The sequence below is a fragment of the Camelina sativa genome, chromosome 16 (genome assembly GCF_000633955.1).
Source record: "Camelina sativa cultivar DH55 chromosome 16, Cs, whole genome shotgun sequence".
Lineage (NCBI taxonomy): Eukaryota > Viridiplantae > Streptophyta > Magnoliopsida > Brassicales > Brassicaceae > Camelina > Camelina sativa.
Window position 1 is genome coordinate 21,936,133 of NC_025700.1, and position 23,915 is coordinate 21,960,047.

The following is a 23,915-nucleotide window of genomic DNA, read 5'->3' on the forward strand; positions in this document are numbered from 1 at the left end:
TCTGAATCAAAAAGAGGACAAGAATCTGCTCTCAGTTTTGCAATTGTATCACTCACGGATTGGTTCTGACAACCAAGAAATTTTTGCTGCTGCGTTGCCTGCACTCTTAGATGAGCTTGTATGCTTTGTGGACATTGCTGATATACCTGAGACAGATAGACGGTATATATACTCGCGTAGCTTCGTACTTTTGAGCAGAAATTGCTAGTTGGAAGTAGCATGAAAGTTTCTTAAATTTACATGTCAACAGAAATGGCTAGAGGTTGTTTTTCTTAGTCGCCAGAGGAAAATGCATTCATCATTTTAAACAAATAACTGAACGTCCTGATGTTTGTTTGTTGTTTACTTTTTATGACGTTTGATTTTAGTACTTTGTTTTGCAGGCTACAGAGACTGCCTGAGGCAATAAAGAAGATCTCAAAAGTTTTAACAAATACCGAAGATCTTCCTGGATTCTTACAAAATCATTTTGTTGGACTCCTTAACAGTATTGACAGAAAAATGCTCCATGCAGATGATATTTTTCTTCAGAAACAAGCGCTGAAGCGTATTAAGCTGCTCATTGAGATGATGGGCCATTATCTCAGCACATATGTGCCTAAGCTTATGGTTCTCCTTATGCATGCCATTGACAAAGATGCACTTCAGAGCGAGGGTCTCTTGGTCTTGCATTTTTTTGCAAGAAAGTTGGCTGCTGTATCGCCATCTAGCATAAATTATGTGATTTCTCAGGTATTTGCGGCACTCATCCCCTTCTTGGAGAAAGAGAAGGAAGGTCCTCATGTTCATTTGGAGGAAGTGGTAAATATTCTTGAAGAACTTGTTTTGAAGAATAGAGATATACTAAAGCAGCGCATTTGTGAGTTTCCCCTCTTACCTAGCATACCGTCTTTAGGAGAATTGAACAATGCTATACAAGAAGCACGTGGATTAATGAGCCTGAAAGATCAGTTCCGGGATATTGTAAATGGTATGAAACATGAGAACCTGAATGTTAGATACATGGTGGCATGTGAGCTAAGCAAATTGCTGTATCACAGAAATGAAGATGTTGCTGCACTAATTGCTGGTGAACTTGTCTCAGACATGGAAATCGTGAACTCCTTAATCACATCTTTACTACAGGGATGTGCAGAAGAATCTCGAACTACAGTGGGTCAGAGGTTTAAGTTAGTCTGTGCAGATTGTCTTGGAGCAATAGGTGCTATTGACCCTGCCAAAGTGAGAGTTGCTTCATGCAGTCGTTTTAAAATCCAATGCTCAGATGATGATCTTATCTTTGAGCTCATTCATAAACACTTGGCAAGAGCTTTTAGAGCTGCACAGGATACAATCATACAAGACTCAGCTGCTCTTGCCATACAGGAATTACTAAAGATTGCTGGTTGTGAGCCATCATTAGCTGGGAATGTTGTTCTGTTTACCCCCCAGGAGTGTGTACAAGTCAATGTATCTGGTTCTAGAAGATGTGGAAGTAACAGTGAAGTGAAGGATAGGGGGAAAAAACTATGGGATCGCTTCTCAAACTATGTTAAAGAACTAATAGCTCCCTGCTTGACTTCAAGGTTTCAGCTTCCAAATGTGTCTGACCCTGGATCAGCTGGACCAATTTATCAGCCTTCTATGTCATTCAGAAGGTGGCTGTCCTACTGGATAAGGAAATTGACAGCACATGCAACTGGATCCCGTGTAAGCATATTTGCTGCTTGCCGTGGCATAGTGCGTCACGATATGCAGACAGCTACGTATCTCTTACCATACTTAGTTCTGAATGTTGTTTGCCATGGGACTGAGGCAGCACGGCTTAGCATTTCAGAAGAGATCCTTTCTGTTCTTGATGCTGCTGCATCAGAAAATAGTGGAGTGACAATAAACAGCTTTGGTGTTGGTCAGAGTGAAGTTTGTGTTCAAGCTGTTTTCACGCTTCTTGATAACCTTGGGCAATGGGTTGACGACGTGAAGCAGGGAGCAGCACTCTCATCGTCTATGCAGTTATCAGGTGGTAGGCAAGTAGCACCCAAATTGAAAGACCAGGTTTCAACCTTAACAACAGAACAGGATCATCTTCTTGTACAATGTAAATATGTGTTGGAGCTTTTGCTTGCTATTCCCAAGGTGACCCTTGCTAGGGCTTCTTTCAGGTGCCAAGCTTATGCCAGGTCATTGATGTACCTCGAATCCCATGTACGTGGAAAGTCAGGCTCCTTAAATCCCGCAGCAGAGAAGACAGGCATCTTTGAAAATGCTGATGTCTCTTCTCTGATGGGAATATACAGCTGCCTTGACGAGCCTGATGGTCTTTCGGGCTTTGCAAGTTTAAGCAAATCGTTAAGTTTGCAAGACCAATTGTTGATAAATAAGAAATCTGGTAATTGGGCAGAAGTTTTCACTGCATGTGAACAAGCCCTTCAGATGGAACCAACATCAGTTCAAAGACATTCTGATGTTCTTAATTGCTTGCTTAACATGTGCCACCATCAGACAATGGTCACTCATGTTGACGGACTAATTTCCAGAGTACCTGAGTACAAGAAAACGTGGTGCACACAAGGTGTACAAGCTGCATGGAGACTTGGAAAGTGGGAATTGATGGATGAGTATCTTGGTGGAGCTGATGCAGAAGGTTTACTATTCAGTAGCTCAGACAGTAATGCCTCCTTCGACAGAGATGTAGCAAAGATTCTCCAAGCAATGATGAAGAAAGATCAATACTCTGTAGCTGAGAGAATAGCAATTTCCAAACAAGCTCTCATTGCTCCTCTAGCTGCTGCAGGCATGGACTCCTATACACGAGCATATCCTTTTGTTGTCAAACTTCACTTGCTAAGGGAGCTAGAGGACTTCCAGGCGGTTCTTAATGGGGATTCATATCTGGAAAAATCATTTTGTACAAGTGATCCGGTGTTTTCGAAAGTAGTAGATAACTGGGAGAACCGACTCAGATTTACTCAATCATCGTTGTGGACAAGGGAACCTCTCTTAGCTTTCCGAAGACTCGTCTTTGGTGCCTGTGGGCTTGGTGCTCAAGTTGGGAACTGTTGGCTTCAATATGCAAAGCTTTGCCGTTTAGCTGGACACTATGAGACAGCTCACAGGGCAATTTTGGAAGCTCAGGCTTCTGGTGCACCTAATGTTCACATGGAAAAGGCGAAACTTCTTTGGATCACTAGGCGTTCTGACAGTGCCATTATAGAGCTACAACAGTCTCTCCTGAATATGCATGAGGGAGTTGTTGACTCGACTGTAATTTCTTCTATCAAAAGCTTACTGATGGCTCCCCCGAATCAAGAGCCTACAGTTCGTAACACACAATCTTTCAAAGAAAAAAAAGATGTTGCAAAGACTCTTCTTTTGTATTCCAAATGGATCCATCACAGTGGGCAGAAACAAAAGAAAGATGTTTTAAATCTTTACACCCAAGTCAAGGACTTGCTGCCCTGGGAGAAGGGATATTTCCATTTGGCTAAGTATTATGATGAACTATATGTTGATGCAAGAAAGTGTCAACAAGAGAGCTCTTTATTGAGCTCTGCAGGCAGTAAAAAGGGATCTGTCTCGTCGAACTTAAGCACTGAGAAAGCAGGGTGGGATTACCTATTTAAGGGAATGTACTTCTATGCCAAGGCACTTCACAGTGGGCACAAGAATCTCTTTCAAGCACTTCCGAGGTTGTTAACACTATGGTTTGACTTTGGTACTATCTATAAAACAAGTGGCTCAGCGGGAAATAAAGAATTGAAAAGTACTCATATGAAGGTGGTGATTGTGGACTCTTTCTCATGGCTGTTCACTATTTAATACTTCTTATTGCATATATAATATGTTTTATTATTTTCGCAGATAATGAGTTTAATGAGAGGCTGCTTAAAGGATCTACCAACCTATCAGTGGTTAACTGTGTTGCCTCAGTTGGTTTCTAGAATTTGTCACCAGAATGGGGATACAGTACTCATGGTTAAAAATATCATCACCTCTGTTCTACATCAATTTCCTCAGCAAGGGCTCTGGATTATGGCAGCTGTTTCAAAATCTACTGTTCCTGCTAGGAGGGAAGCAGCTGCAGAAATCATACAAGGTGCACGAAAAGGTTTTAACCAAGGTGACAGAGGCCACCATTTGTTCATTCAGTTTGCTAGTGTGACTGATCATTTCATTAAACTGTGCTTCCATGGAGGACAACCAAGATCCAAGGTTATCAATATAGCGACTGAATTCAGTGCCTTGAAAAGAATGATGCCGCTGGATATCATCATGCCAGTTCAACAATCTCTTACCATTAGCCTACCAGCATTTGATGTGAACAACAATGAACGACACTCTGCCAGTGTATTTTCTGATTCAGATCTACCAACTATTTCTGGTATAGCTGATGAAGCCGAGATACTTTCATCCCTTCAGCGCCCAAAGAAGGTATGTTTTTCCTTTTTTCACGGATTGAAAGCGTCATCCATAGTATACGATTCTCTGCACTGCGTTCTGCTTTAGCTTCTTTTATATATCTCCCAGTATGGGCATTATACCATAGCATAAAATCATTTTATCTTTGAGAATCAGTCCTACAAAATATGCCTTACCAATAGATTATATTTTGTATTCAGATCATTCTGCTGGGAAATGATGGTATTGAGTATCCATTCCTCTGCAAGCCCAAGGATGATCTCAGGAAAGATGCTCGGATGATGGAATTTACTGCGATGATAAACCGCTTACTATCCAAATATCCCGAAAGCAGGCGAAGGAAGCTATATATCCGCACCTTTGCAGTAGCTCCTCTGACTGAAGACTGTGGTCTGGTGGAGTGGGTTCCACATACACGTGGACTCCGCCATATTTTACAAGATATATACATTTCTTGTGGAAAGTTTGATCGGCAGAAAACAAATCCGCAAATTAAAAGAATATATGATCAATGCGCTGTTAAAAAGGAGTATGAAATGCTGAAGACCAAGATCCTCCCTATGTTCCCTCCGGTTTTCCATAAATGGTTCTTGACGACGTTTTCTGAACCAGCTGCTTGGTTTAGGTCACGTGTAGCTTATGCTCACACCACAGCAGTTTGGTCCATGGTTGGGCACATTGTTGGACTTGGTGACCGTCATGGAGAAAATATCCTCTTTGACTCTACTTCAGGTGATTGTGTTCATGTAGACTTCAGTTGCTTATTTGACAAAGGCTTACAACTGGAGAAGCCTGAGTTGGTGCCATTCAGATTGACCCAGGCAAGAAAGAAACTGCAAAATTGTTTTGTGTGTATTCTGTTGGTATTTTGTTTTTGTTTGTCATAACAATGAACTGTTATTTTCCAACCACAGAACATGATCGATGGTTTGGGCATCACTGGATATGAGGGCATNCCGGCAGAAAACAAATCCGCAAATTAAAAGAATATATGATCAATGCGCTGTTAAAAAAGAGTATGAAATGCTGAAGACCAAGATCCTCCCTATGTTCCCTCCGGTTTTCCATAAATGGTTCTTGACGACGTTTTCTGAACCAGCTGCTTGGTTTAGGTCACGTGTAGCTTATGCTCACACCACAGCAGTTTGGTCCATGGTTGGGCACATTGTTGGACTTGGTGACCGTCATGGAGAAAATATCCTCTTTGACTCTACTTCAGGTGATTGTGTTCATGTAGACTTCAGTTGCTTATTTGACAAAGGCTTACAACTGGAGAAGCCTGAGTTGGTGCCATTCAGATTGACCCAGGCAAGAAACTGCAAAATTGTTTTGTGTGTGTTTTGTTGGTATTTTGTTTTTGTTTGTCATAATAATGAACTGTTATTTTCCAAACCACAGAACATGATCGATGGTTTGGGCATCACTGGATATGAGGGCATCTTCATGAGGGTATGTGAAATCACTCTCACAGTGTTGAGGACACATAGGGAGACATTGATGAGCATACTGGAGACATTCATCCATGATCCTCTTGTGGAGTGGACAAAAACACACAAATCAAGCGGAGTAGAAGTTCAGAACCCACATGCTCAGGTTTGCATAATCATCTAATGATTCTCTTTCGTGTCAGTTCTTTTGCCCTTTCTTTTTCTTTCTAATTGCTTGAGACAACCACATGATTTGGCAATTATAGCGGGCCATAAGCAGCATTGAAGCCCGGTTGCAGGGCGTGGTTGTTGGTGTTCCACTACCGGTAGAAGGTCAGGCTCACCGGTTGATTGCTGATGCAGTCTCACTTGAGAATCTTGGGAAGATGTACATCTGGTGGATGCCCTGGTTCTGATGAAAATCTCTGAACCCCGCTGTTGGTTGCACGCTACACCAGTTTGCATAATACCACTTATGTTAATACAGTAAGTTGATATGCAGATATAACCATCCTATGAGACCCTAAATTATTTCAACAGTATTCTGAAAGTGAAATATGTGCCTCCTAATCGTAGATCACAATAGACTTCAGTTAATACTTTATGGGCCGCCTATGAATACATGGGTGGCTACAAATCTTTTTGAGTGTAACTTATATTACTCGAATTGCAGTTGCAGTGACCCATGGAAATCAGGAGTATATGATCCTAGGAGTATTTGAGTAGAAACACCTTCCCGAACGGAGAGTTCATGTAGCTAGGCTAATTCTAATTATTATAGTGTTTTTTATTTATTTTGCTGTACAAAAAAACTTTTTGATTAACCAGGTTTGATGACATGTGGCTACATAAGATTGCATAAAAGCATAATCTGCAACTATTGCTGTTCTTTCTCTAAAATCTAAAATTAGAAAGTATGGCACCAAAATATAATACATATAATATTAAAATGATAGCTGTGATATCTATTTTTAATGATCGTGCTATCATGATCATGTTACAGGTGTGTATTTAAGTAAAATATCAAATAGTTAGTCAAATTAAAAATATATATAAACTTAAACAAAAGAATTATTCATATTAGGAGATTAAGTACAGCCCCCCCCCAACACAAATCCGCTAAAGGAGCCGTACAATGTCCTAAGTTGAGCGCAAAATCATGGACCCACCAGGATGGCCCCACACTATTCTGAATAAATCCCCGAGCTGTAGCCTGTAGTACAACCAGGATTGTCACGCGAGGCGCCAGCCTTCAAACTTTCTTATCTAGTTCTGTTAAATTGGTATGCCAATTTATATAACGACTTGCCTCATTTGGCAGAGTGAAGGGAAGTTTAAAAAAAAAAGAAAAAAAAATTATACGAAAAAGTGAAGTGTGTCGGAAGATCCAAACAGTACAAAAACGAGGAAACGTCTCCTTCTGCAGAAAACCTATTACACAAAAATCGTGTTGACAGAGTCAATGAAAAATTTAATCAAAAATTGAGTTGAAAGTGAAACTGGTAGTTTAATTCATCTCCAACGTTTTTTTTTTTTTTTTTTTTTTTTTTTTNAATTTTGAAAATATGATAAATAAATGATACAAGTATGTTCAAAAAAGAATAGCCGGCGATTGGGTCAGTCACCTTTTATTGGAAGAGGACAGAGAGGTGCAAACCAAAGCGCAAAGGAGCAAAACAAAAAAGAGATGCAATTTGGAGAAGAGCATGGGATGATCAGTTGGTGGTGTCTCGGCTGTAGAACTGGTCGAGAGTTTTTGCCGGTATGCGGTGAAGCAACTCACGGGGGAAGATCCTGAGGAGTGTCCATGCCAGGTCCAGCGACTGGAAGATGTTACGTGTATCATACGCTCCTTGTGCCACAAAATTCCTTTCAAATTTGTCCAAGAACTCCAGATAAAGCTGTTGCATGCACACCAAATTAATTTTCATTTTTTGAGTGCGAGTGACGAAGAAACGCTGAGCAGAAAGAGAGAGAGAGAGAGAGAGAGAGAGAGAGAGAGAGAAACCAGATCCTCGGACGAGAGTGCTTCTTCTCCAACCACGGCTTTCATTGCCTGTACGTCCTTTCCAATTGCATAGTTTGCATACAACTGATTAGAAACATCAGAGTGGTCCCTGCGAGTCATCCCCTCACCAATGGCACTCTGCACAACACACCAGATTGATCAACCAAATCGATATATCCGTTTCCAATCCGATCTTACAAGACTTTCCATTACCTTCATGAGCCGAGATAGAGAAGGAAGGACATTGATCGGTGGGTATATCTGTGGAACACAAACATCAGCTGTATTTAGCCCACAACTCTCTTGAAGAAAATTTTATCGTCCGCAACATTTTACCTGTCTATTGTGAAGTTGCCTGTCAATATAAATTTGTCCTTCTGTGATGTATCCGGTTAGATCTGGTGTGGGATGTGTGATATCTGATCGACGAAGAAGTAAGAATATTTGTAATTCTGGAACATCAAAAGACTAGTACAAAAACCCCTAAATTCGTTTGGCATATATGGTTAGAACTACTACGAAGAAATTACCATCGTTAGGCATGGTTAGAATTGGAATCTGAGTAATGGAACCTTTTCTACCTCAATTCGTCCAGCTCTCTCGTATATGGTGGCCAAGTCAGTGTACATGTAACCTGGGTACCCACGCCTACCGGGTACTTCTTCACGAGCAGCAGAAACCTAGTGCAGTTATCAACTACATTAGGCCTTTGTATCACTAAGACTGTAAGAGGATATCTATATCGGTTGTCACCTCACGAAGGGCATCAGCATACGAACTCATGTCTGTGAGAATAACAAGGACATGCTTCCCACATTCATATGCCAGATACTCAGCTGTAGTGAGAGCAATACGAGGAGTGATGATACGTTCAATAGTGGGGTCGTTTGCCTGTAGATAAAACATGAAGTCAAAGAAACGTTAGAGATGTATGTAATATATTCAAGGCATATATATAAACCTTGATTGAGATACTTGCCAAGTTAAGGAAAAGTGTCACTCTTTCCATCGAGCCATTCTCCTCAAAATCACGTTTAAAAAATTGTGCAGTCTCCATGTTCACACCCATGGCCGCAAACACAATGGCAAAGTTATCATCTTCCTGGTCCTTGGAAATTCACAAACAAAGTTGATACGTTAACGTCAATAGCGTTACACAACCTACAGCTTCAAAAATTACAGTATAGTTTTGGTTTGGATTAGATAAATCGTTGCACAAGCTTCACTCTGGGAAAAAATAATAATAATAATAACTTGTTCAGATCAGGCCTCTAAATTTGGAGAAAATGAGTGGACAATGTTATAACCGTCAGGCAGCATAGTCATATTTGCATCTGCGGGTAAAGCAAATACCTCAAGGAGGTTATCTGACTTCTCTAAACGCTTAACCAAACCAGCCTGACGACAGATCTGAGCAGCAATTTCATTGTGAGGGAGACCTGCGGCAGAAAAGAGGGGAATTTTCTGTCCTCTAGCAATGGAGTTCATGACATCAATGGTTGATATCCCTGTCTGAATCATCTCTTCAGGATAGGATCTCTCGCTAGGATTGATAGAACTTCAAGAAATATCCAAGTAAGCCTCAGGCAAGATAGGTGGACCATTGTCAATGGGCTTCCCTGACCCATTAAATATGCGTCCAAGCATATCCAAAGAGACGGGTGTTTTTAAAACCTATGGAAAAAAGAGATGGGCAACAAAAGTGACACTCGAAACATTATATATGTAGGAACAAGAGAGTAACATAACATACCTCCCCTGTAAATTGCACAGTGGTGTACTTATTGTCAATTCCAGATGTTCCCTCAAAGACCTGGACAATCAAAGGCGAAGAAGACATATATAAACTTTCTCCCCCCATCAACTTCATGAACTAAAAGTTGCATTTTTGATTCATTCAGGGGGAAAAATAAAAAATTGTAAAAAACCTGAACGACAGCTTTCTCCCCATCAACTTCAAGAACTTGACCACGTCGAGTAGTTCCATCCCCAAGACGAATGTTAACAATTTCTTGGTATTTAGGTCCCTGGCGGCATCCAACAAAAAACGTAACACCAGAGGTCACTTCACTTCCGATCCAATAAAATTTATTTTATTTGGACAACAACAAAATCCAAACTGTAAATGGGTGACAATTTTTTCATACATATTTACAGCAATAGTTTGGGAAAATACTCGAAAAATAATTATCTATACAAAAATATGTCATCAATTAGGCAATAAATATTTCATTTAAATGAGGTAATTAAACAACATATCAAATTGCTGTAAATATATATCTAATTTCATTTAATAATACAAAAATATAGTATTGTCTAATTTCATTTAATAATTATCTAATACACTACACCTGTTGTTATATGTGGCCTAAATATATATACTTCATCTTTGAATTGTTGGTGGATTTGAATCCGCCACTTAACACATGTTAATAAGCGTTACAAAATCAGTAAACGTCGTTAAATTTTAGCAAGATTAAAAAAACTGAAAATATATCTCATCTATTTTTTTTTTGATTAAATGTTAAATTATATTCAAAACAAATAAACATTTTACATGGCTATAACAGAGCTTTTCTTAAAGAGTAATACAGAATACTTAATAGGACATTGTTGCAAACCAAGCTTGAATACTGTGGCCACCACCGATCGTACTAAGTCGGTTGCGAACATTCTTATCAATCAGTTTGGTAAGTTTGTCTACCGTAGCAGGTGGCTCTCCATGTCGACGGTCGTTCCTCTCCCTCCACAAAGAATGGATCGTGTTCTGAAACGTATAACCCAAAAGGAACCTTGTGGACTTGTCCAAAACGTTGCCACTAACTAAAGTCAGCACCTCCAACCAACTTGTTGTACACCTGTTCAGTAGAAGGCCTTTAACAAGCTTTTCCCAGACCCGTTGAGAGAAGGGGCAATGGAAAAACAAATGCTCTCTTGTTTCTAGCGGATGACTGCAGAAGACACATTTTGGGTCGATATTTTGGTTCCAGACCTGCATTCTCTCCCCAGTAGAGATCTTGTTTTTCACCACTAACCAGGTGATGAAAGCAAACTTTGGGGTCGCATAGGGAAACCAGATGGCTTTGTGAGAGTCCAAAACTGGTTTAGCTTCACGTATATGTGACCATGTGTCCTTCGTTAAGAACTTACTCTGATAGCAATCATTCTTACCTTTCCAAAGTGCTATGTCGGCCTCCCCTGTTCGTGATGATTGACACTTCCGTATTTCCTCTTCGACGAGATTAAGCGTCGGCTGTCTATGATCCCGTCTCCTCGGCATTTCCAAAACATCAGCCACAGAGCTAGAAAGCGGGATACCTAGAGCTATAGGTCCCCTATCTCCAAGCTTGTCATAGATGCAACCCAATGTGCTCCAATCATCAAACCAAAAAGAGGTGGATTTACCATTTCTCACGTCAACCCGAAAGAACTGTTTAGCTAGAGATCAATATTTAAGGAGCTTCCTCCAAATCCAAGAACCCGTATATGAGTTGCCTTTCTCAGACCACAACGAGCCTGACCGGATGAGATATCGATGATATATCTCATCTATATTTCATTAGTTATTTAACACATCACCATTTTTGGTTGGAAAAAATTACCTCATTTAAATGAAATTACCGTCAGCATAGTCATATTGCATCTGCCGGTAAAGCAATATATACCTCAAATAATGTTTTAATGAAATTTTCAAATCTTGATGCAATTTGATATGTTGTTTTTGATGGCTTTTTTTACTATATTTTCATTTGTGGTTCGGTGGTTCCCATTAGCTCCTTGGCGTTGTACTGTTTTAGTTTAACAAACTTTACGAAATCAGCTGCAATCACAGTCTCTTCGCGGCGCAAGGGACCTTGTATTATTATTGGCTTCAGCCCACACCATCTTTACTGCCTCACAACCTAGCTAGTAGCTTCTTTTGTTTCGCTATGGTTTTTGCACTTGTGGGTGTATGTAAAGAGATGTGTGGGTAATGCCATGGCCACAAACATAGACATCATACACCAAATTTTGTATTATTGTTTTTTACCCTAAAATATGTTAGCATTCATTTTTCTTAATTGTATGCAGATTTATTTTTTATATAGAGACTATACTTGGGTTCACCTTTTCATTCACCTCTCTTATTTAAACCAATCAAATTATGTCATATCATATTAAATAAGATAATATGAATAGATATTTTTAAAATCATTAACAAAAAATAGAAAATATTAACTTCAGTAAATCCAAATCGACACATAATCTTGTTTAATTATAAAATTTAAACTTTAATTCTTATCTATAAACCTAAGCCAATATATAATTCCGTTTAATTGTAAAATCTAAACACTGATTCTCATTTGTCAACCCAAACCGATACTAATTCTCATTTGTCAACCCAAACCGATATATATTTTTTTTTAATTGTAAATCTAAATCCTAATTCTCATTTGTCAACCCAAACTGACCTAAAATTTCATTTAATTGTCAAATCCAACCTCTAATCATCTTTTATAAATCTAGACCGACATATAATTTTATTTAATTGTAAAATCTAAACTCTAATCTTCTTTTATGTTTATGTTTGACAAAAAAAAAGTATTCATTTCTAAACTCAAACTGACATATCATATCATTTAAATGTAAAATATAAATCATATTTATAAATTCAAACGACATATAACCTTGTAAATCAAAACTCAAATATATAAATAACGTTAAAAAATGTTTCTTTCTTTTATTAAATACTCTCTCTCTTTCATAATATATGATATTTTAGTGGTCTATTTTTGTTTCATAATATAAGATGTTTTTCACTTCTAGACAACTTTTAGATTAATTTTCTATTTTTTATAATTTATTTTATGATGTCTTATTTATGATTGATTAAACTTTTAAAAATAAATATTTCTTATTATGCGTGTTTTTAGCTAAAAGATCTTATATTTTGAAACAGAAAGAGTAACCTTAATATTTTCATTTTTTTTTCTTTTATTAGTTGAAAAAAAAAGGAGGTAAACCCAAGTATTTTAATTTTTCTATATTACTCATATAGTATGAATTAACATTATTTATTTTTCTCTCACAAGCAATAATAGAAACAGAAAGACATGGACCACAAATAAAAATACATGCCAAAAATAAAATAAAAAATTTGTTATACATACCAAGAATGAAATAATTTAGGTAAGTACCGAAAAAAAAAAAATGATGAATTCTTTTGCTTCCACGCTTCTAATTGTGTAAAATTTGACGCAAAGATAGATAATCGTTAGTAACTAAAAAGGTATCTACCGTCCGCCGTTCCAATCTGACGGCTATCGTACGAGCCGTACAAACTTAGACTCAATCTAACGGTGTAAACAGAAAGATCATAATTAAATCCCTCAAATCGGATAGTAGTAGTGTTTACCTCTCAAGTTGTTTTTTTGTTTTTTTTGTTTTTTTCTTTCTTCGATAGAGAGAAGAGAAGAAGAAAGAAATGGCTACCGCAGCTCTCTCCGCCGCCCGACCCAACCGCCTTAACTCAGTCTCCTCCGATGTCCCTCTCCATCCGCTATATCTCCCTACCAAACTCCAATTTCCTTCCGGTAAGACTCAGCTGTGGCGCTCCACCGCGATTCTCCTACCTCCACGGCGGCGATGCGCTGCGCCAAGAGCTAGTTCTCGCGCCGACGATTCTCCGCCGCCGTTCGATATGTCTGTAGAGACGGCGCTTAAGGTTCTCGGTGTCTCTGAAGGAGCTTCCTTCGACGAAATACTTCGCGCCAAGAAATCGATCCTTGCTTCTCGTAAGGATGACCCCAGCGCCATCTCGCAGGTGACACTGTTTTCAATTCGAAGAATTTTCTCAATTTCAGCTTTTAGTTTCAACCAATTTTGCTAATTTTGTTTAGGTTTTTTTTTTTCCATTACTACTGCTACTCGAGAGTTGAGTTTTTAGCTTCCAAGGCTCTAGCTTTGGGCTCATGAATCATGGAAATGTATAGTTTCGTGTTTCTTGTTCTTGAGCCTCACTATCTAATCCTTGTTTCTCAGGCTGAGGCTGCATATGACATGCTGCTGATGCAGAGCCTTAACCAACGCCGAGCAGGAAAAGTTGTTAGCAACAACATACGCTACGCTGATGTTAAATCTAGTAGTAACCCTCTGGGAACAGGTACCGTGTCTCAGTGGATCAAGAATCCCCCTGTCTCTGTTGATACGCCATCCACTAGCGATCTGGGTATACAAGCTGGAGTCTATGGAGCCATGATGGTTTTGACTTACGTTAACGGTAGTTCCTTGGAGTCTTCTGGGATGCCTTATGCCGGTGCCGATGTTCCCGGACTCATACTGGCCAGTAGCTTTGGAGCTTCCCTATACTTCATGACCAAGAAGAAGGTCAAGCTAGGTACTGATAAACTTCCATTGCATCTTCTTCTGAGCCTCCTCACCATAAGCGAGAGAGCACCTCTCATGTTGTTGTTATCTGTGTTGTTACAGGAAAAGCAGCTGCGTTAACAGCAGGAGGATTAGTGGCTGGTGCAGTGGTGGGATCAGCCGTAGAGACCTGGCTCCACGTTGATGTGGTCCCTTTCCTTGGTCTCCATTCCCCAGCTGCAGTGGTGAGTGAATTCATTGTCTTCTCTCAGTTCTTGGTGTCTCTATGCTTAAGGTAGAACTTTGTACATTGGGCTTCTGCAAAATTGGCTCAACCTTGTCACGCTGGTATATGTACTCTGTTTATATTCATTTTGTACAGAACACTCAAAAGTAAACAACTCCTAGACATCACTCTTCATGCTCATATTCGATTCCTTGGATTTTTGAAGTTTCTGTTGCGTAAACCAAATCAAAAGGGCGTCGACAAAAAAACAAGAATAATTACGCTTGTCATCATTATTTTTCCAGTTGACGCCTACTAACACAGTTAACAAACAAAACTAGCATATAGACTAGTTACAGATTTTAGAATGAATATGGACTCGGGATAATTGACTCAGGAGCCAAGGGTAGTTTCTGTTGGCATGATGCAAGGCCCTCTGACTCAGCTCTTGGAAGTGGCAGCAGACCCCTTGGTCAATCTACTTCAGATCAGAGCATCTCATCTCTTGCTTCTTTGCTGCTTCTTGTAGCACAGTTTTCACCAGCCGCTTTGCAATTCCCTGAATTCCATTTACCATCCAAGTTGTGTATATAATACATTCTCTTTTTATGTCCTCTTACTCTCCCTCTCTCTCTCACACTCTACAAATGGTAGTAATTGTATATTTCCTTGCGTCTTCTCTCTCCCTAGACATCCAGACAAGACCAAACCCACAAAAACCAACTGCGGAGAAGTCGAACCGAGTAAAGCGATTGGGCTACACAATTGTCATCTGCCTTGTGCGTTTTAAATAGAGAGATGCGAAAATTAAGGTTGTTTTCCAACAAATAAATAAAAACAGCAGCACTGAATGTATCCGGACACTTGAGCATCATCAAGTTGTTGAATTTTTGCACCATATGTGTGATAAGAAAACGTGGTGAGCTGATTGGCGTTGGAAACTACATAATTATTCGGCAAGTACATCAGCTCAGCAAGGTAAACATACTAACATGTGAACCAACAAGGCATCTTACAGCAATTTCAGTGTAGATATTAACAACATATGATGATAAAGAAATGATATTTCCTGACAGTTCCATAAAACACAAGTTTGAGGTACAAAAAGCAACTAATGAGAGGGTCAGTTCAAACCGTACGATCCAACGATGTTGCTTACAGTTTGTGCAAAGGTTCTTGAGGTTATCTTTTTGCCAGGGACATGGAAGGGGTTCGAGACTGCATCCACGTAGGCAGCATGAAACTTCCTGAAGAACTGAGAGAACAAAAAAAAAACACAGAATGAAACACTTGTTCATAGATTGGTTGCTAAGAAAGNTTGGTTGCTAAGAAGAACTAACGAACAAAAGAAGTAGAAGAACAAACTGTTACTATCGGAGCTTTTGGCTTAGCTAAGGAACTAGTAAGTGGAAAGACCTTGGTTTAAATGCAAAATTATGAGCAGATGAGGGATACTTACACTTCTCACATCGGTGTCTCTAACATCCAAATCAGTAGTGACCAAAATAAACTTAACTTTGGTATTAGTCAAGTAACCATAGCTGCAGGAGAAGAAGAACCCGTTAAAAGGAGTTATTCTAAACAAGAAAAAATTCATCAGAGAGAGTGGGAATGTCCCGTGCATACACTTTGTAGTTCACAGTAGGATAGAGCAGGCCAAGAAAAGCCTCGTTCAGAGTCGTACCAGACTTTTTCGGATTATTCACTGAAGATACAACAGAAAAAAAACCACATTACACTCTTTATATATATACCCAAGTTGTGTGATCTGTAAGAGGAACAAACACAGAGCAAAAAGAAAAAAAACAAAAGGGGGAAAAACTCGGAAAGCCTCCAGAATTTGGGAAAAAAAATCAAGAAAGAGATAGGATTTGGAGAAAAGGACCTCGCTCTTCGATGACATCGAGGGAGCAATGAACGATGTGGTGGAGCTTGAGGGCATCGTCAGCATCCGTGAAGCTCTGTATGTAAAGCGGATTGTTCTGTTGTTTTTGGATCCACAAGTCAAGACACAGGAAGATCCACATGAAAAAAATCAGAGAATCAGAATGTAAAAGTCACCTGGTGGCCGACGACGGCGACGCAAACAATCATCTTCTCTCCTTTGCAGATCTCCTCCGAATCTCGAAACTGAGAAAGAAAGAAAAAAGTTCCGACGATCGATCGATCACTTGAGATTCCGAAAACAGTCAAAGAAGAGAGTCATGTTTTATGGGCCGGGCTTTATTATCCATAACTATTGGGCTTTCTGATGGAAATTTTTCCAACTGATCCCTGAATTCCTTATTTCTTTATAAGGACACCCGCTAATTTTCCCAATTTATCAGACAAGTATATATAGTTTTTTTGTTATCATCGTCATGTCGTCAAGAAGTTCATCAATCTTTCCATGAGAAGTTGCTTTCATTCGACAAAAAAAAAGTTTTGGCAATCTTCTTAGCATCATCATTTCTATATTATTGTTTGGCATCTAGTGTGAAGAAGAAGAAGCCCACTTCAATATCGGCAATTCTGGATTCAAACCTTATTAATAATAAGCAAAAGAGTAAAAAGATGATCAAACAATACTATAACCTCTACCACAATTTTCTCATTCTCTTCCTATCAGCAGAAGCATCATTACATTCGAAATTTTTCAACAAACAAAAAAAAAATGGAACCGATACAGATGGTGAAAAGACAGATAGACCCAAAATGTAATAGAGAGAGAGAGAGAGAGAGAGTCATTGGCCGGATTTGAGGATCTTCCTCTGCCTGAGGAATCTAGCGATTGGAGGAGTCAACGCCATGGTGATCGGGACTCTGATCGGAAACAGCGCCTTATTGCACAAAACCGCCAGCGCTAAGGCTCCACCAGCAGATTTGGCAAGCTGTTTGGTCTTGTTGTCGGGCGTGACCAAGCCTTGCTCTTCCGGCTTCAAATCGAGGCTAGGGTGGTTAGGGTTTTCCTTGTTGGAGGAGAACCAAGGGATTTGGTACTTGTCCAAGAGCGACTCGACATCGACGTTGTTCTTGATCGCGATGTAAAACCCACTAATCGAGACGCCGGACACCGAGAAATGGACTCCTAGCGCCACTTTTCCGTACTTCTTCACAATCTCCTTTAGCCGCGTCGCCATCGTAATCGGAGATTTTTTTCCAGAAACGAAGCCGACACCAGACCCACATTGACAGAGAAGAGAAACTTAGGGTTTATCTCTTCTTCTTTGATTAAAAACCCATCTTGGGCCTATTTTGGCCCATTTGTTTTTTTTAAGGCCTTCATATTAGAGAGAGAAAGGTTGCCGAAATTGACCAAGTCAGTCTCCATTCTATCTGAGTCTGACGTTTCTGTATGTGGAAGACTACAAAGATTAGAGAGATGGTGTCTCGACCACTCTGCAGCACATCCTCCAGCATCACGGTGACATTGCGTCCGCTTCCAAACTGAAATCACTTGCCACACTCACACCCTCCTACTGCTACTACCTCGACCTCGGTGGTTTTTTGAACTCTAAATTAAGCATCTCAGCCCTGGTGGAAATGGTAGCCATTACTGTTAAAGAGTCCCCGAAAATCAAAGCAGATTGGCTCAAGCCTGTCCTGGAGGAGAATATAAAGGGATATATTGATATGAGAAAGAGGCGAGCTCTTCTACTTAAAAGCTTCACATTTCTGATCTCCATGGTCGACAAGTTTCAGGGGAAACCCCTTCTTCAAGGCATCTTCTGACCAACCAATTTACTTCGAATATTCTTTTCTTCATCTTGATACCCGCAAAAATTATAATTGGTTTGTTTTGGATATTTTATTTTCTTTTGTATATAATAATTATCCAAATAACCAAAAAAAACCTAAATCCTAATAAAATCCCAAGTTTATAGGATTTTAAAGTAATAGGTGGGATTCTTTGGAAATTTAGTTCCAGCTTGAATTCTTGTTAATAGATTTTATACCCACAACACAAACATAGCAAGAAGAAAGTATTTTTGAAGACGATCTGATGAAGATAAATAATGTTAAACGAGAAGAAATAGAGATGAGACTAGAACCATATGTATTGTTTTGGATAGAGCGTTTGTTTCTCTTTCTACTTATCATCTTCCCAACATACCTCTTAGATCTTACCATCCCAATCATTCTCTTCACTACTCTTTATGGAATACCCTTCTTCTTCCTTTGCCGCAATCTCTATTCAGTAGGATCATCTGTAAGTATATATATAACAAAGTCTCTTCACAGTTCTTAACTGTATGGGGAAACACAAAAGCCTAACTTGACGTGTTGATCTGTTTGATTAGGGTATTGGAGGAATCTGGCTGTTTATATTGGACCGCTCTACGTTTTACTTAGCCTTTCAGTATTATAAACTATTGGCTGGAGGCTTTGACCTCACCTTCCTTTGGCGTCTCACCATTGTCCTCTCCTTCGTGATCCACTCCATTTACATCGTCGAGTATCTCCTTAGATCTCATCAAACCGTACCATCTACTTCACCTCAATCTAAGAATTATGATAAGACTCCCGGTAATTATTTAAACCGATCTAGTTATTGTCTCTATAATTATATGTTTCTTTATACTAAGATACGCCGTCTCTGTTTAATTTTGAAATGAAGGTGATGTGAGCAAGCAAGTGGAGAAGATGAATGAGTTAGTCGAAGATGGGAAGAAGATGGTGACATATATGGAGAATATGATCCATTCAAGTCTTGAAACTCAAAGAAAAGAGTGGGGGGAGTTTCTTGATGAGTTGAGCAAAGATGGGAAGAAGACCATGTCGAAATTGGATGGTATGATCTGCGCACAAATTGGAACTCTGAGAGAAAACATGCGCCTCAATGTTGACGAGGTATGGCAAAAGCTCCGAGATGAGATGAGGTCTAAAGTCGACGAGAATGTCAAAGCTTCACGACAAGATCTTAACAAAGGTATCAAATCTATGGCCGACCAACTCCGTGAGACCTACCTTGCCATGGAGGAAACTACCAAAGAAGCCAAGGCCTACGAGACCTACCTTATCGACCAAACAAACCGACGGGTGATAAGAGGAGATGACGTTGAGGGATTTGCCGAGCTCAGGGAGCAAGTGCAGAGAATGGCAGTGGAGGCTGAGATTGCTGCAGAAGAGCTCTCACGTGTAACGGTGGAGTTGGTGGAGGCAGGGATCCAGCAATGGGAGGATGACAACTTCGACTATCTCGCCTCCCTCCCTCTCATGTATCTCAATCGTAACTAATAAGTATTCGTTAAATTCTATTGTCTCTGCCTTTTCTTGCAGTCTTTATTTTGTGCACTTGATAACTAGATTCTACTTGGATAACCCTTGTTTTCTTCATTGCTTATTTCTTCCTCCAATTACTTTACTTATAACCATAGGTAGTTTGATATAGCTAGGCATGTATCTCAACTAAATAAATCTTACCAAAAAAGTGTCTGCAATTTTTAAAATGGGAGTGTTTTTTGGTAAGGTCCAGTTTAGTTATGCCTGCAAGGAATGCAGTTCCAACAACACTACTATTCAGATGATTAGAGGATAAAACAGTTGCAGTTCCAGCCATTTTCTGAGACATAGTTCAACAACAATGCCAATATTGAGTTATAGGTCCTCAACAATGTCAATAAACATATACGTGGTACTGCTCGATGCGTTAAACAAATGTGAAAATCTATATATTTTGGTTAAAATGTAACCTTTTTGCATGAGTGGTATTTGTTTTGCCGGTCTCAAGACTAATTTTGAGAACCACAAAAATCTATCTCAACATCGAATAAACGAGACGCTCTACATTCGGCTAAAACCACAAAATTGGGATATTGTTCGGATCAAGGTCAAAGTCTATGGTTTCATATAACGGCAGAGTTTGGCCCAAAGTTGAAGACCTGAGTACCTGTTTGACAATGTATGGCTGTTGAGGAGTCATTCTTCGTCAGAGCTGCAGAAATCTAGGACCATCATTTTTCCGGTGGAAATCTCAGGCTTTTCCCTCCTGTGCTCTATTTTCTTTCTCTTAGGCTCATCCTTTACTTGTGTTTCTTTTGTCGATCCTTTCCTGAAGAGGAAATTCCAGAACATCTCCTTTGAGATAACATTTTTACATTAACACAACTCAAAAAAAAAATAACAACTCAGGAGGATGGTACCTCTTCTCTGTAGAAGTATTCACTTCAGATTTCTTGTTTACGTTCTTTGAAGCTGTTTGTCCTGTAAGTCCAAGATCAGTCACATTTCACCTTATAAGCTTTAATTTGTATTGTATCAAAATGAGAAGGAAGAAGCATACTGGCCATCTCATTCAGGAAACGTATTCCTTGTGAGTGTACGTTAGGGGTCACTTTATCCGCGCCACTGCGTAATCATTGTTGGTTTTTAGAATCTGAAAATCGGATTCTGTTCGTTATGTCAAAAGTAAAACACTTGTTGAGAGTTTCCAACCTTAGAGCCTTTCGGAGACCTTCCACTGATAATACTCGGACAGGGTGAGTGGCCTTTTTGTTTCCGCTTCTATCTGCTGGTGGCTCAACTGTGTAAATCCCTTGCGATTTTGGATCTCTGAAAGCTGTTCTCATGTTCCTGAAATAGACAAGCTCCCAAGAATTGTGAAATATTCCAACTCGTGGTATGACCAATCTACGAATTAACAACTAGGTACAAGTAGCATATCCTCCTTTGAGCTCAGTTCTCATTGTAGCAAATTTGTCCGATGCATTCTGTGCAAAAATTTGGCAGTTAGTGAAAAGCATGATTCATTGCATTGACGCATCAGAAAACAAGACCAAGGTATTACCAAAATGTACCAGTTTATGAATCTTGCAGAATGCTCCTTGGCGTCTGAAACCAAATTCAAAGTTGTAACTCTAACATTCAGAAACAATACACACTGTGAGATGATGCATGGCTAAAGTAACTTACTTGTTTACAACAGATGTACAAGTTGTTCCATCTTTCCGCTTGGCTGTGCAGACTCCATAATCAGCCGAAACTCCAAGTTTTACCATTTGTTTAGCTGAGTTGACACTCAATGAGAACTCACATCCCTGCCCAACAAACACAAATTCTTTTTATTTTTATCAAAGGAGATCTAGTTAAAGCCACCAGGCTACTTACTACTCACGTGCAATAAGCTAATGTTATATGCTTACCACTTTGTCCTTGCGAACTGAGCAATTAAAGAGACCGAAAACCGTTCCTGCTTTTTCTGTCTGATTGTTTTTATAAGCATCGCCGAACAAGAACAAGGAGACAGTGTTATCATTTAAGCAACTGATCTTCCAAATGCCATAAGGCTGACCAATGGAGCTTTTTTTGGGTTGTNCTTTGTATCCGTACACTTTTTTAAGTGTACAGATGTTTATACACCTTATTAAGTGTACAGATGCATGTACACATTATTAAGTGTATAGATGTAATTTGTTTAATACTTAGAGTTTCAAATGTGTTTACTGCAATGATTTTGTAAAAATTACATATGTATACTTAATAATGTGTACATATATCTGTACACTTGTGTCTAAACATCTATACACTTAAAAGGTGTACAGACATCAGTACACTTAAAAGGTGTACAGATATCAGTACACTTAATAATATGTACAAACATTTGTACACTTAATAAGGTGTATAGACATTTGTACACTTAAAAATGTATACGGATATGAAAAATGTATATAATATATTTAAAAATTATTAAACAAATTTCATATCAANTTTCAGTGAAAAACTCCTCTGCTACCCAAAAGTTAGTTAGTAGTGCTCACCTATCTAGAAAGTGAACTTACTTTATCGTTGGTAACCTGACGAAACGAATATCAGAAAAGTGATCACTGATCTCAGCAGGGCTAAGTAATTGATTCCTACAAGATGTCAAAAAAGATTGGCTAATTCAACAATGGATTGAGATGGAAAAATAAAATAAAAAACAATATGCGAACTATATATAACAAACATTTGGTCAATGAGACCTAATACGCAAGCCAGAAAACTTGTCAATGTCGTTGGCAAAGGAGTTGTTAGAAGAGGCTTTGGTTTTAGTGTTTTTTGGGAGTGGTGGTTTAGGATCGTAGTCAATGCAATCTTGAACAACACTTTTGAAGTCAGATAAGTCAGAGTGACCCCTACGTTTTGGGGATTCATCATCCGTGAGATAACCTGCACAAACATGCCCATTGCATTCAAGGGCAACAACAACAATTAGAAGAAGAAAAAAAAAACAAGCATCAAACCTTATTACGCAGGTTGGAGCGAATATGGCGGAAACCAAGATAATTAATTTTAGTTTCTAACTATGCAATGAATTTGATCGAATCAGATATACAAATCGGAATCTCCGCGTACAAAACCCTAAAAATGGGGAATCTAGAAAAATGTGAAGAGAGGGAGAGAAAAAGGTCACCGGGTGGTGCAGCAGCAGCAGCAGAAGAAGAAGGAGAACCCGGAGGAGTTTCGAGAACCCTATCGTCAAGAGACAAAAGCAGATCAAGATCCTCTTGGTGGCTTCCCATTATTATTTTTTCTAAATTTTCCTCGGATTCCAATCGCCGCGAAGCAGACACAAAAAAAAAAAAAAAAAAAANCCTAGTGTACATCTCTCTTCCTCTGAGCGGGAGACTGATTCCGTTACCCGCCGAAACGCTAAACCGGCGTCGTTTATGGGTTTAGCCGGTTCGCAAAATAAAATAAAAAATGGTTTTCTTACCAAAACAATATATTTTGAAAACAAAATAGGTTTTATAGTACAGTTACTATTTAAAACTAGAAAAATCCCTCATATGTACTGTATGTAATAGAGATGATGTGAGATAGAAAAAATGTAGTATTGGGTCCAAATATGCAAAATTACAAGTAAGGGTCTCCTTGTTTTTAGATTTGTTTTTTTCCTTTTTTTCATCACATTCATTTTTTTTCTAATTATTCAAATATTTATTAATATATATTTTCTTTCCAAATTTTTTCCACATAAAAAAAATCTATGTTTTTTTCTTGATAATTTGATATGCATTTTGTTTGATGATTTTATTTGACAATATTAAATATTTTTTTATATCTTTGTATCCGTACACTTTTTTAAGTGTACAGATGTTTATACACCTTATTAAGTGTACAGATGCATGTACACATTATTAAGTGTATAGATGTAATTTGTTTAATACTTAGAGTTTCAAATGTGTTTACTGCAATGATTTTGTAAAAATTACATATGTATACTTAATAATGTGTACATATATCTGTACACTTGTGTCTAAACATCTATACACTTAAAAGGTGTACAGACATCAGTACACTTAAAAGGTGTACAGATATCAGTACACTTAATAATATGTACAAACATTTGTACACTTAATAAGGTGTATAGACATTTGTACACTTAAAAATGTATACGGATATGAAAAATGTATATAATATATTTAAAAATTATTAAACAAATTTCATATCAAATTATAAAAAAATATATATATTTTGTGTATCTATAAAGTTTTCTATAAAAAATTATATCAATAATTATTTGAGAAATCAAGAAATAGAGAGAAAAGGA

General features: G+C 38.6%; 6 protein-coding genes and 2 pseudogenes across 6 annotated transcripts in view; 4 read left to right on the top strand and 4 right to left on the bottom strand.

Annotated features, from left to right (window-relative positions):
- The window catches only part of LOC104753908 (serine/threonine-protein kinase ATR-like), a gene marked incomplete at its 3' end in the record, with an annotated part of 12,990 nt that extends 7,630 nt beyond the window's left edge, over positions 1–5,360 (top strand). The window contains exons 16-20 of the mRNA XM_019237825.1: positions 11–162; positions 384–3,756; positions 3,841–4,410; positions 4,599–5,219; positions 5,313–5,360. Of these exons, the coding sequence (XP_019093370.1) occupies positions 11–162; positions 384–3,756; positions 3,841–4,410; positions 4,599–5,219; positions 5,313–5,360 (4,764 nt within the window). The remainder of the gene's footprint in view (positions 1–10; positions 163–383; positions 3,757–3,840; positions 4,411–4,598; positions 5,220–5,312) is intronic.
- Positions 5,361–6,683, top strand: LOC104751751 (serine/threonine-protein kinase ATR-like). The gene is made up of 4 exons (XM_010473771.2): positions 5,361–5,706; positions 5,797–5,991; positions 6,092–6,311; positions 6,499–6,683. The coding sequence occupies exons 1-3, from the start codon at positions 5,422–5,424 to the stop codon at positions 6,239–6,241; spliced, it is 630 nt and encodes a 209-aa protein (XP_010472073.1). The 5' UTR covers positions 5,361–5,421; the 3' UTR covers positions 6,242–6,311; positions 6,499–6,683.
- LOC104751752 lies at positions 7,146–9,879 on the bottom strand (annotated as a pseudogene).
- Positions 13,186–14,629, top strand: LOC104751753 (protein CHAPERONE-LIKE PROTEIN OF POR1, chloroplastic-like). The gene is made up of 3 exons (XM_010473772.1): positions 13,186–13,636; positions 13,855–14,209; positions 14,302–14,629. The coding sequence occupies exons 1-3, from the start codon at positions 13,298–13,300 to the stop codon at positions 14,475–14,477; spliced, it is 870 nt and encodes a 289-aa protein (XP_010472074.1). The 5' UTR covers positions 13,186–13,297; the 3' UTR covers positions 14,478–14,629.
- Positions 15,309–16,578, bottom strand: LOC104751754 (trafficking protein particle complex subunit 2-like protein). The gene is made up of 5 exons (XM_010473773.2): positions 16,466–16,578; positions 16,290–16,386; positions 16,031–16,109; positions 15,864–15,945; positions 15,309–15,659 (listed from the first exon to the last, which is right to left on the bottom strand). The coding sequence occupies exons 1-5, from the start codon at positions 16,496–16,498 to the stop codon at positions 15,528–15,530; spliced, it is 423 nt and encodes a 140-aa protein (XP_010472075.1). The 5' UTR covers positions 16,499–16,578; the 3' UTR covers positions 15,309–15,527.
- Positions 16,914–17,601, bottom strand: LOC104751755. Its single transcript, XM_010473775.2, has one exon. The coding sequence runs from the start codon at positions 17,521–17,523 to the stop codon at positions 17,128–17,130; it is 396 nt and encodes a 131-aa protein (XP_010472077.1). The 5' UTR covers positions 17,524–17,601; the 3' UTR covers positions 16,914–17,127.
- On the top strand, positions 17,672–19,727 carry LOC104751756. The gene is made up of 3 exons (XM_010473776.2): positions 17,672–18,593; positions 18,685–18,910; positions 19,002–19,727. Exons 1-3 carry the CDS (start codon positions 18,387–18,389, stop codon positions 19,619–19,621), a joined length of 1,053 nt encoding a protein of 350 aa, XP_010472078.1. The 5' UTR covers positions 17,672–18,386; the 3' UTR covers positions 19,622–19,727.
- Positions 20,295–22,955, bottom strand: LOC104751757 (annotated as a pseudogene).

Bases quoted from the DNA above. Each gene is read 5' to 3' on its own strand.
- LOC104751754 (XM_010473773.2), bottom strand. From the start codon at position 16,498: ATGATTGTTTGCGTCGCCGTCGTCGGCCACCAG. The intron at 16,110-16,289 runs GTCCTTTTCTCC...TTGTATCTTCAG, and splicing joins CGATGTCATCGAAGAGCGAG to TGAATAATCCGAAAAAGTCT. The intron at 15,660-15,863 runs GTAAGTATCCCT...TTGTTCTCTCAG, and splicing joins GAGACACCGATGTGAGAAGT to TTCTTCAGGAAGTTTCATGC.
- LOC104751751 (XM_010473771.2), top strand. From the start codon at position 5,422: ATGCTGAAGACCAAGATCCTCCCTATGTTCCCTCCGGTTTTCCATAAA. The intron at 5,707-5,796 runs GCAAGAAACTGC...TCCAAACCACAG, and splicing joins TGCCATTCAGATTGACCCAG to AACATGATCGATGGTTTGGG. The intron at 5,992-6,091 runs GTTTGCATAATC...TGGCAATTATAG, and splicing joins TTCAGAACCCACATGCTCAG to CGGGCCATAAGCAGCATTGA.
- LOC104751755 (XM_010473775.2), bottom strand. From the start codon at position 17,523: ATGGCGACGCGGCTAAAGGAGATTGTGAAGAAGTACGGAAAAGTGGCG.
- LOC104751753 (XM_010473772.1), top strand. From the start codon at position 13,298: ATGGCTACCGCAGCTCTCTCCGCCGCCCGACCCAACCGCCTTAACTCA. The intron at 13,637-13,854 runs GTGACACTGTTT...CTTGTTTCTCAG, and splicing joins ACCCCAGCGCCATCTCGCAG to GCTGAGGCTGCATATGACAT. The intron at 14,210-14,301 runs GTACTGATAAAC...GTGTTGTTACAG, and splicing joins CAAGAAGAAGGTCAAGCTAG to GAAAAGCAGCTGCGTTAACA.
- LOC104751756 (XM_010473776.2), top strand. From the start codon at position 18,387: ATGAAGATAAATAATGTTAAACGAGAAGAAATAGAGATGAGACTAGAA. The intron at 18,594-18,684 runs GTAAGTATATAT...CTGTTTGATTAG, and splicing joins TCTATTCAGTAGGATCATCT to GGTATTGGAGGAATCTGGCT. The intron at 18,911-19,001 runs GTAATTATTTAA...TTTGAAATGAAG, and splicing joins GAATTATGATAAGACTCCCG to GTGATGTGAGCAAGCAAGTG.